The sequence below is a fragment of the Haplochromis burtoni genome, unplaced genomic scaffold (genome assembly GCF_018398535.1).
Source record: "Haplochromis burtoni strain Fernald_Lab_line unplaced genomic scaffold, NCSU_Asbu1 Contig_390, whole genome shotgun sequence".
Taxonomy (NCBI): domain Eukaryota; kingdom Metazoa; phylum Chordata; class Actinopteri; order Cichliformes; family Cichlidae; genus Haplochromis; species Haplochromis burtoni.
The window spans coordinates 109,333-121,917 of NW_024582751.1; the positions used below are offsets into that span (position 1 = coordinate 109,333).

Genomic DNA, 12,585 nt, shown 5'->3' on the forward strand with positions numbered 1-12,585 from the left:
AAACTGAATTGATCTCAAATCTGCAATAAAACCCACCTAACTTCAGAGCTCAGTCTGAGTATGTAGTCTTCAGTAGAAAAAACTACAGTGTCACTACTTGTTTTGCTGGTTCTGCACCACATCTGAATTAAATCAAGAGTTCTTAGAGGCACCTGAAGTGGTACAAATATGTGCTCATCAAGGTTAAGGTATTGTCAGTTCCTTGTTAAGGTATATTTTCAGTTCATTGTCAAGTTCTCAGGAACAGAGTATCCGGAGAAGAGACCAGACCATTGATCACGCAGGTAATGATGCTTGGAAGCCTGACTCGACCATTTAGGCCTCAGGGTTTTTTTTTTCTTCCCGTGCTCTTTTTCTTTATGTAGATTTGTCGTTACATACATCCTGGGCCTGTGAAAGTATTCCCAAATGAGAGATGCACGCTATAGGAGATATTTAAATCCCAATATATACTGCATGAGAGACATTACTGCCTGCTTTATGCAAACTTTAGATACAAAAAAAGCATTCTGGTTCTCTCAAATGATCACACACATATAAAAAGCAAACACATATGTTTTGCTATACCAAATGAATGAGGTCTCTTTCAATCATTTGCATTGTTTTTTTTCTTTTTCTCGTACAGTTACTTCATGGTTAAAGTGAAAGAAACGTTTCTTGAATGAGGGCCCAGCACTTCTAGCCCGGGTGGGTGATCAATATAGGCCAAAGGGTCTGTGCAGAGCCTGCATGGACAGCATCATTAGAATCAGCATAAGGGCTGTTGTCATATTGTCTTAAAGGCCCAGCTTGGAAAACCGGCACTATTCTACTTTAAACTCTACTAACAAGGGATGCAGCTGAGCAATGCGTCATTTAAACTTTGACCTCATCTTAAGTCCATCAATGAAAAGACTTTAATCGCATATTTGACTTGCTTGTGTTTGATCGTTTCCACTTGAGCCTTTAATACAGTACTGTGTACACAGCTTCCTGAGAGTTAGCTAGCTACCATTCTAACAAAAAACACTACAGTCTAGCTATCTGCTCATTATATAGTGATAACATACCCAGGATAACCTATTGAGCTGATCTCAAACCCATATTGGGCATCTTCCCGTAACTCATTCCACAATTGTGATAGTTTAATTAAAATTCTTAGCTGTAATGGCATAGTCTGATTTTTGAATCGCATTCTTTTACTGGTCCACAGTGATTGTGTTAGCAATGCATCCCTAACAGAGCATAACATGAATTCTAATTAACTATAATGCAGTATAATGTGCCCCTCACTAGGCTGTACTTTGGCCTTGTGGTGGATGAATTGCTCCCTCAAATAGAATCAGTTACTTCGTAGGGTTTACATTATGATCTTAAAAGGGCAAAGCGTGCCAATATCTCATCTGAAACAATTACCCATGTGCAGAGCTAATTCTATTCTTGTCGTGACTTGAGCCAGGCTTTACGAGGTTCATTTACAGTATGTCAGCCTCAAGTGCTGCTCTGAGAGGGATAAGAGCCCCACGGTGCCTTGGATTACAGCAGCTTGCTTTATCATTCGTTGCAACTGCAGCTTGTCACGCTAGAATCCCACTTGTCGCTGGTATCATGACAATCGGTGTCACTGATGCAGACAAATCAATTGGCTATAGCTTGTGGAAGCTATAACAGCGCACACGGGTACAGTTGTGAGTCACAACTCAACAGCTCAAACCCGAGTACTGAATGCTCTTGCAGATGAAACAGATTCATGTCTTTAAAAACTATCATGTGTATAGCGATGAATCCTTTGCCAATTTTTGTGATAACCGAGGAAGTCTGTAGTCTCCTGATTTTAAGTTGCTGGTATAGCAATGATCACTGTCATACATGTGTCACCATGGATAACAACCAATGACACTTGCGTGTCTAGTGCTACATCAAGTTACTCTGTTGGAGGGACAAAATCAGGGTGGGGTTGGTGACACGTCACGGTAACAATGTTACATGGACAATACTTTCTTTTTGGACAGTGGTGCTCGGAATAGTGATCATTGTAACATTGTAACTAATTTGCTGATCCCAATATGACTGTTCTCAAAGGGCCTCAGCAAGAATCATTTATAGACAGCAGACTGAACACACATCTTGTTATTAAATTTACAAACATGGTATTAGTTTGCTTGTCTTGCACTTGCCCACAGGGACCCGCACAGATTCTTCTTAGAGACCACAGGGACTCTACTATAAAAGTTCCTTGCGTGAGGGCCGTTATTACAGAAGGGCACAGCATCCATAAAAAAAATCAAAAAACTGGAGCTTTCATCTTATAAATGTGATCTACTGTCTCAAGCAGTCATCATTCTACTTCAGAGAACAGGGCAAAGGCAACATCTGTCCTACATATGCTTAAATTTCAATATTTGTTTTTTCAAAAAAAACAAATTAGCCTTTTTTTTGCTTAGCAGAATTACGATTTATTAGAATTATTTAAGAAATCTTGATGATTTTCTTGACAGTTCTAAATTGTTGCTGCCATATCAAAGTAAGATTTAACTGTAGATGATTTTTTCTCTCATAAGATAAGCTCTCCATATTTTCTCAGATGCATGGACAAACATATGTTATGTTTGAATTTGGCCAATATTTTATGGAAGAACAGGAAGTGCCTTGGTGGGATTTTAATCGTAAACTCTCTACTACGAAAATCCTGGATGCAGCCCTTCCCAGAATGACAAGAGTTTTAAATCTTTGCTGTCTAACAGCCCTGTTAAGACTTAATGGTCTGAAGTGTTTTAGTACTCTTTAAAGTCTTTTTCTTTTATTCATTTGTTTATTTTTTTTGCTGGGATTGTGACCCTCCTATCGGTCCTATGGCTACTACAAAACAGTGTTGTTTATTAAAAGAGGCATATAAGTGACATCACCTTTTTAACATTGCACCACATGGGGCCAGCAGTCCTACAGTCATATTCATGCAGCCTTAAGACATCTGTAGAGTAAACTCATCACTGTATGCTGGAGCCATAAACTGGAGTAAACTGCACACTGGAGAAGGGGATCGTGGGATAGCGCGAGGAGAAAAAAAAAAAAGATTAACTCTGAATAGACAGCTGCTGTTAAGTTAAACAGCTTAAAATGTACACCATACTCAATGGGGACATACTACAACAAGGGGCTTCTGTTGAGGCCATGCTAATGCAAGGGATGTGTCTCATTTCCTGTGCCATTAAAAAAGAAATCAAAGTGACCATACATGATCACTTTGATTCACGTTGCTCTGCTTCTCTGGTGAATGTTTAGCTCAGGAATCCGTTTTTTAAGCCCATCTGTAGCTTCAGAAGGGAGGAGTCAAAGAAACACAATGAATTTGCACATACTCTGATGCTCTTCCAGCACGAGGAACACTGAAACCAAAGGTAGAAATACTATACGCAAATGCATTAGAGTTAGATGAGGTTTTGTTGTCGGCTGTTGTTGTCAGCAGTAATGTTATATACATCGTTAAGTATGTACAGTAGAGAATCTCCCAGAGATGTTAGGTTCTGTAAAGCTGCAATGGGGTACTCCTTTAAATTTCTCACATTTTAAAGTCCTTAGATGAAGAGCCATACGAGTCCCTGTTGAAGTGTTTTAAATATTTAATAATGGACTTGCTGCCATATTGCGAGTCTCCACTCTACCAGTGTTTGAGGAGTATTGAGAATCTGCTCTCTGAAAGCTATGAATGGACACAACACACAAACTCAACATTGGTAAATAGCAATAAGTCAAATTAACCACAGTAAAATCATAAATGGGCATTATGGTTCTTCATCTTAAGGATTGAACTTTTCACCAAAAAATCAAGACTTTAAATACAGTAAAGTTTTTTTTTCTTTTTTTTCTTCTTTTTTACATCATAAAGGTATTCATTGAGAAAGTGTTAAATGCACTGTACAACCTTGTATAATTTTTTTTTCCAAAATATAGTTTATCCCAGTGTGGTTGGTTGTTGTTGTTGTTGTTGTTTTTTATCTTACAGAATCCTGTACACTTGGTGTCTGCATTGAGATTGGGTGATATCCTGATCATTGGAGAGGAGAGACAAGAGAAGAGAAGAAGAGAAGGGCAGAAAGAGAAGAACAGAGAAAGAGAAGTTGTCCAGTGCCCTCAGTGAAGACGCTGTACTCCGTATCGTGGCTCTCTTCTGTCCCGCACCTCAATCTGAAGGAAACAACACAGAGGCTTCATTACTGTGCTCAAAAGGAATGAAGCTATGGGTGAGATTTATAGGTGAAATCAAAGTTATTAATGGTGTGGGCAGGAGTGTAAAAAAACATAAAGCAGAAAATAACCTTTGTGAAACAGTTTTGTGGCTTGGAGTTTAAGCAAAGACTTGTTAAAATTGAGAGTCTTGATGTATTAAATGCAGTAATGTTTAACAGCACTAAAAGCATACTACTACTACTGAGCAACATTGTGGAAAGCTTCTCTTTTAACCTTTCATCTATTGCAACAGCCCATCAACTTTGTTGAACAATAATATTATATGTAAAAGTTCTTACAAGATTTATTTTAATTTTTAACCCTTTAAAGCCTGAATCATGAAATAATTGCCCCAAAATTCAAATTGTTTGAAAATAGTGTTTATTTAACCTTCTTTTGCTTAATTCTTTTTACACTGATGATGTTGATGTCCCCAAAATTGGCAAAAAACTGTATGTATCATATATGATACACTAGGCCAGCGGTCCCCAACCTTTTTTGCGCCACGGACAGCAACAAAATAAAACTAGTACTGGTATCGAAAAAAAGAAGATTTATTCATAACACACGTGAAAAGACCCAGGAAAACCGAGTAAACGATAAAAACGATAACAAAATAACGCTGAAAACCGATAAAAACCCTGAAAACATACATTTCACACCTGAGCCTCAACTCTCGCGGCCCGGTACCAAACGACTCACGGACCGGTACCGGTCCGAGGCCCGGGGGTTGGGGACCGCTGCACTAGGCGTTAAAGGGTTAACTAAACCTTTAAGGTAATTTTGGAAACACTAAAACTAGACCTGTGGGCTTTTAGGGCTATCGTGGTAAACCTATATTCACAGAAAACAATGTCATCAATAATAATAATAATAATAATAGTAATAAATACTAAAGATTATTATTATAAAATAATTTGTGTCTAAATGTACCATTTCTTTACATTGCAGTAGTAGTGTACTGTGTGGTTGCCACTAAATTCCCAGGAAAACCTCGACCTGTCTCACATTTTTACGTAGAGCTTCTCTGAGTTCAGCTGATAAAAAGAAAGAGTCAGAAGCCGTTTGAATCTTTTACCTTTGGTTTAAAACTGTTTCGAATAAGCCCACAGAGCTGTAAACCACATGATTCCTTGTTTTTTGGAGAATAAGCACTGGATTGTTTCAACTGTGTTTCAATAAGTCTAATTAGATTCAATTTAAGGTTAGATGTAATCCTACTTTGTGTTTTACACATTTTGAACATTTCACAGCTTTTTAAGATATTTATGGTGTTTTTCACTCCAAAATCAGCGTTTCTGTTTGAGGTTAGCAGGGAGGTTTTTGTTTAGAAACTGGACAGCAAAATGAACAGTATATAAACTGGGAGTACTTTTTTTTTTACTGGTTAATCTGGTAAAAGCAAAGTGAAATGGTTTTGAGCTTCTGTTGAAAAAATGTGTTTGGTTCAGTTTGTGTAGGTCGAAGTTTGTCAAGGTGAAGAGCATCAGGAGATTCCGGTGTATAACTATGAATCAGCTACCTACACAAAAAGAAACTGTGCTGAACTTTTTAAATATTCCTGTGAGAAATATCCAACAGAGTTTAATATTTAAATGATTCAAACTTAGAATACCTAACCTAAACTTGAACTGACATAAGCTCTGCTGCTCGATCAACTAAAAACAAATATTTATAGTGAAATAATAAAAGTAATTTTTAAAAATAAACTGTTTTCTCAAATATTACCAGTGACAATTCTTTATTAGGAGATATATTCTTCAGACATAACGCACATTAAATGTATAAAGAAACTCGACTTACCCTTGACACTGCAAAATCTGCAAGGACAGAAAAGAACAATAGTGTTGGCATAAACACAGTGGGGCAGGAAAAAGTGCATTTGTGCATTGAGTGAATATGCTTATGTAAGTATGAGCTAAGCTAAGGTCACCACTTACAAACAAACAAAAAGGGCACAAACAGAAGGTCATTCATTTACTATCGATGTCTGTGCCACGTCCACACGTTTTCTTTTTATGAAACTGTTATTAAACGACTGAGATATTGTGATGCGCTAAACTGAGCAGGTTTTAAACTAAATGTTTCAAAACAAAAACCTAAACTTACTCTTGGACTCTACAAAAGTAGCTTTGCATGATTGTTAGTATGGAGATGCTCAGTTCATCCTCTGTCTGAAACAAGCTGCTTTTTTATTCTTATTCATTTTACTCTTTTTGTGTAAAAAGAGCTTTGTGGGTAATTTTAATCACTTTAATATGCAGTTAAGAAACCCGATGGTTGGGTTAATGTTGAAGGATAATAGGGCTTCTATAATGATCAAACAAGAAAGCTTATTTCATTTAAATTTAAGAATTGTATCCAGCTCTAAATTTGATAACTTAACTCTGTGTTCTGTATTTCCTTGAAAATAAAAAGTTAGTTTCTCTTTATTTACTAACCCTAACTCCAGGAATACCACAACATGGTACGAAGTGCTTTACTCAAGAGAGAACAAAAAATGTGAACAACATAGATACAGATCTACTCCCCTCCAATGGCGAGCACTCCAATAGTTTCTCAGAAACAGGGAGTTCTGAGAAAACAAGTGAATCAGCCAATAATTCACAAACTGAAGTGCAGGCTGCAGGGGGATTTTTTTAAAAATTCCTCCTTCTTGACTTCTATTCAGTTTTTTTATTCGCATATTTCAGAACATCAGCAGTGATAGCCAGAGTAAATACAAAATGCAGTTTTTAAATGATTATTGTACTTAAGGAAAAAAAAAAAAAGGAAATATCTAAATCTACCTGATCCTATGTGAAAAAGTAAACTTGGGAATGTGACCTCTGGCAGTGAGTCTTTCACAGTGCCGTGACCCACTCTCTGCAGCACCGACTCTTTGTTTTAATTCAGCTACTTTGAAGGAACGGTCACGACGAGGTCTGGATAACTTTTCCCTTTAATTAATGAAATTGTCATTTAAATACTTCATATGGTAGTACTTTGACTTTGATGTAGTTACTCAGGTTATCTTTGTCTAATACTAAATTTGTTTGACAAATATGTAAAACAAACAAAGAAACAAAAAAAAACAGACCAAAAATAAGAAACCAGGAAGGGGACAAATAGTTTTTCACAGCATATGATAATATTTTCATCTTCATTAAGCCAGCAGAGGCTTTGTATTAAACCAAGATTGAGATTCAAAGTTATCAGGCCTGGAGATACTGGAGAAGCTTCTAACACCCAAGCAAACTGTAACTCATATTTATGCCGGTAAATCATTTTCAAAGTGTGCACTGTATATGTAAACATAACCCTTAAATAGGCTTATTATTGATCCAGCTTTCCCGTTGTACAACTCAATTTATTTTGTCACGTGTATAGCCAACAAAGAGTCCCATGGTCTGTTCCCAGGCTATAATCTACAGGGACATTTTTTCTTTTATGAAAGAATGTGCGTGACAAGAGAAACTTTACTCTGCTGGTGAAGCATTAAATGGGTAAAATCACTAAAACTGTCAGTGAGGTTAATCAGATAAGAAGAGAAAGACACGCCCACGCACTGGAATATCTCCAGTTACCATGGAAACCATCATGGAGATAGATCATCAGAGAACCAAGACATCTTATGTCACTATTCTCTCTCTTTATCTCTCAGTCTCTTCCTCTCCCCTCCTCCTCTCTCCTTTACTCCTTTACTCGTGCTCCCTGTCTCTGTGTCGCTCACACTCTCGTCCACCGTTACAGATCGTCTTCTTTCTGCCTGTCTCTCTATTTTCTGTGTGTGGGATCGAATCAAACACGTAAACCTTATTTAAGGACATTTAATAAAATGTTTTACAATATCTTTTACTCTTCCCCCCTTCATTTCTGCCTTCTGCTGTTCCTTCCCTCCTCTTCCTCTCTTTTCATACAGCTGAAACAATGCGATTTGAGTGTCCTGATGCAACATCATGCAAACTGTCAGAAATCCTCTGGAGGACTTGCTCCCACTCTTAAATTCAGCACTGAATGCAATTTGGCTGAAGATACTTAGGTCAGGTTGGAGTGCACTCATTTTTCAGCAGGACAAATTTCATGTTAATGGACAAAAAAGCCCTAAAAATGAGATTTGGAGAAAAAACAACTGCCTTTCCTAACTCACCTTTTGAGTTGATTTACTTTTATGAACTACGCTAAATGTAGTTGTTTTTCTTTGTAGGTTTTACAGTAATGGGGTTTAAAGAGTTGCAACTGGAGAAAAAAGATTGGATAAAATCAGCTAATAACTGTGGCCATCGCTGTATTCATTTTTGTTTTGTTTTTTAAGAATAATTACTAATAATTACTTACTGGTGTAGAAGCTGACTAAGAAAACAAAGGCAATGAATACCAATTTGAAAGCAAGTTGTTAATCATACGAGTGATACTTAAATTATACCCTGCTTTATTATCTATTTTATTCTGAATCAGACTATAATTTAAAGAACAAACATTGTCTTACTATACTGATAATAGCCTATACACACACACACATATATACACACACATATATATATATAATCAGGCTCAGCTTGCCATCAGGCCTTATCTCTGTTTACTTCCTCCTCCACATCTCGATATATATATATATATATATCCACACACATATATACACTACTACTATATATATATATATATATATATATATACAAACATATATATATATATATATAATATACTACATATATATATAACATAATATATACATATAATCAATACATATATATATATATCATATAACTATAATATATATAATATATATATATATATACATATATATAAACATCCAAACATATATATATATATACATATACTATACATATACATATATACATATCATATAATATACATATACATATATATATACTATACATATACATATATATATATATATATATATATATATATATATATATATATATATATATATATATATATATATATATATATATAATATATATATTATATATTATATATACATATCAATATATATAATACTATATAAAAGTTTATATGTGTGTTGTGTTTGGTGTGTGTGTTGTGGTACCGGCATCATAACATGTAACATATACGATTATAATAATGTGATTATAATCACATGTTATGATAATATAATTATTAGTATCAATATTTATTTTAAAAACTGTAATTATAATTCCGAATTCCTTTGATTTTCCTATTCATCACCCCCCCTGTGAATCCACTGTTAGGTTCTTCGTTTGCGTCACCTGCATGTAATTAAACAGTCACAAACATTTGTACCTGCAGTGGAATTTTCTTTGAGTCACCATGTAATATGGTATAATGAATTTCAAAAAGAAGTCTGCAGGCGGTGTGTTAAATAAGACTAGAAATAAGCTTTATGTTTACAACTATAGGAGCCCCCACTGATGGCTATTAGAACAAATGGAAGTTTAATACGCTTTTGCACTGGCTTCAATTTCAGAGGCCATCTTTTTATAAAAGGTCTCTCTTGCAGCAAGCATACTGGGTGGACGGTTAGCACTACCAGATTTGATGCATTCAGCTCAGACATGTTTCCAGTCTTACCCCATAGTTATTCATTATTACTATTTTCTCAAAGTCAGGATTACAATAGATTTTTTAACCATTTCTAAATTCAGTAAATGCAGTAAAAGAATACCTGGATAGAAATACACACAATGGATCATTATTGGTCAAGGATTGGCTTTCTTGGAGTCTGAAAGTCAATACTATTGAAGCAGTTTGGGATCATCTTGACTGAGATTGGAAGAAAAGGCAGCCAACATCTAAAAAGAGCTTTGAATGTTCTTTAAGTAGCCATCCTGAAGACTGTTTCTTAAAGCCTACTTAAAGCAATGAGAAGAAAGCTTGCCTAAGAGAGTTTAGAAAGTAAATGAAATAATTTAGTGAAAGACATGTTGTCTTTAGTTCAAATGAATCCTTTTTAAAGCACTGCTCTTCATTATTCCTTTACTTACCCTTGTTGTCTGTTTGCAGATCATCAAGATAGAAATCCGTCTGCCGGTTGCCCAGGACAAAGGCCAAGAAGGAGAGAATGAGGGCATCCAGGATTCCCATGATGGCCAGCATGTAAGCCCAGCGTACAGAGCAGTCGCCCAGGGAGTATTTTCCTGTCTGCTCCCCGCACATGTCACGGATCACCTCGGCGTCCCATCCATCGGGGAAGATCATGCAACCCAGCACGAGGCACACTCCTGCAGAGGACAAAGAGGTTAACAGACTTTAAATGGCAGCATGGATCGATTTGGTAAGTTTACAAAGAGATGTAAAAGCAGGAGAAAAAGATACTACTAACTCTCTCATGTCTGGATCTAGAACTAAGTGGTATCACCGTCTGTTTGCATCCTAAGAGTTTGTTGAAATGTTGGTGTGTCACATGTGCATACATGCAAAAGAGCATGTGAAACTTTTGCTTGGAGACTGATCTGGAATACCATTTTGTGCACTTCCGAGATCCTGAACTTGCAAACTTGCAAAACAAAATGTTTACAAGTCCAACAAAGAAGAAATTGAAGTTCCATTTGTTAGATCCATATTTCACATGTGTTGCGATAAACGTATAAGATTACTAAAATCTGACAGTCTGCAGGCATCTTAAAGATCATAAGGTTTGAAATGAATTCATGTTAAAGCCTCATTTGAGTTGTGCTCCATCAATAGCAGTCTTATGTTAAAATGTAATTTTAAGACACAACTTTCTGCCTACGAGCAAATTGGGAGATCAAATGATGCAATAATGTGGTTAATCACCACCCACATCCCTGATGTGTTTAGTGTGCCTAATAGTGTTATTACGCTCACTGATGCCTGTTTCATCCAGCTGGACCAGTTTGGTGGGTGGGATAATCATGGAAATGTCATCTCCCGTACCTGGTTACAGCACTAGATTTAATTACTTTTAAGACCACATGGGACTTAAAAAAAAAAGCTTTCCACTAAACTTTTAAATACATTTTTGGACTTTCATTAACTGTTCCACCTTTAATGAACTATTCTTCCTTAATGGGTAAGCATTCATAGCGTACTCAGTCAGCCAGTCAGCAGCCATTGATCACTGCTTATCAGTAAAACAATATTTGTCATTTAAATATAGTTTTATTTCTGCATACATTACAAAAGAATCCGTTAATGACAGAGAGTGGCTTCACAGTGTATTGGTTAGCACATTTGTTTAACGAGCAAAAGGTTCCTGGTTCCTGGGAGGAAACATAAATTGCTCTGGGGTTGTGTGACGAGCGGGGGGGGGGGGGGGGGGCTGGGGCTGGCTGGCACTGAGAGAGTGGAAAAATGGAGTCCATAGCCTGTGTACATTCACCATGAGACAATTGAGAGAGGGGAGGAATTTAAAATGTACAATCACTCCAGAAAATCTGAAAGCCCAGACACAAGGGAGAATATGCAATGCACACGCACTCAGATGCACACACATAATACCAAGCCCTCTAGCGAAAGACACACATATATATCTTCAGTGCTACAACAAAAATGGTAATCTATACTTTACACCTCAGCTCATTCATCAAAGTGAGTATCACTGAGGGAGCTGATTGTGCCATATTTCTTGCTCACCAGCACTGTTTAAATAGCAGTCAGTCTGTGCCCGAGGGGCTGTAAGTAAAGCACTGGGCTCCACTGGGAGATGGGGAACATACATGGCAGACGTCACACTGGATCTTCATTTCAGACCAGACGTGTCTTTTCCACGGGCAACATCACTTGTGATACACACGAAAAGTCAGACAAATCCGGCTGAGTCTGTGATTATTACGCTTCGTTCCAATACATGTTGAAACGATTTAGCGTCTGGAGCTCAATTGGTGTGCATATTTGAATATTTTATTACTGTGAATATCTGTGTGTGCCTCGTGTGCACCACTGAAGGATGCTGGGCACCGTTCAAGCACTGTGGCTGCTGTGTTTGAATGGTACCCAGTCAAATCTGTGCACACAGTCACACACAGATCATAGAGGATAATAGCACCAGATTGTGCTTCTCAATATGTAAGACCCAGTCTTTGCTTCTAGGCATCAAGTTGTCCACACTCATAAAGGTCAATGCACCTTTCTGAATGTGGACATTTGCTTAGTAACCTGCAGAGTAATACAAAGTGTGGTACATAATGCTGGTAAGTTTGTGAGCTGGAGTTTTGGAATCTAAATATGTACTAAAAGTTTTTCAAGCTTTCAGATATTAGTCAGTCCACACCTTTTACTTTGTGCTGAGAGGTTGGAGTGGTTCTTATCAGGTTTTTGAGTAGCATGGGTGTCAACTTTGTACTATGGCAATAAAAAAAAAACAACTACAAGAATAATACTACGCCAAGAAAAAACTGGAGATTTAATATATCACTACTTAAAGATGAAGAC

General features: G+C 36.8%; 1 protein-coding gene across 1 annotated transcript in view; it reads right to left on the reverse strand.

Annotated features, from left to right (window-relative positions):
* Positions 1-3,040: 3,040 nt before the first annotated feature.
* The window catches only part of LOC102288845 (LHFPL tetraspan subfamily member 4 protein), a 45,942-nt gene continuing 36,397 nt past the window's right edge, over positions 3,041-12,585 (reverse strand). Inside the window, exons 2-4 of the mRNA XM_005944059.3 lie at positions 10,176-10,412; positions 6,010-6,026; positions 3,041-4,164 (exon numbers count right to left, since the gene is read on the reverse strand). Coding sequence (XP_005944121.1) covers positions 4,111-4,164; positions 6,010-6,026; positions 10,176-10,412 — 308 coding nt within the window. The 3' untranslated portion in view covers positions 3,041-4,110. The remainder of the gene's footprint in view (positions 4,165-6,009; positions 6,027-10,175; positions 10,413-12,585) is intronic.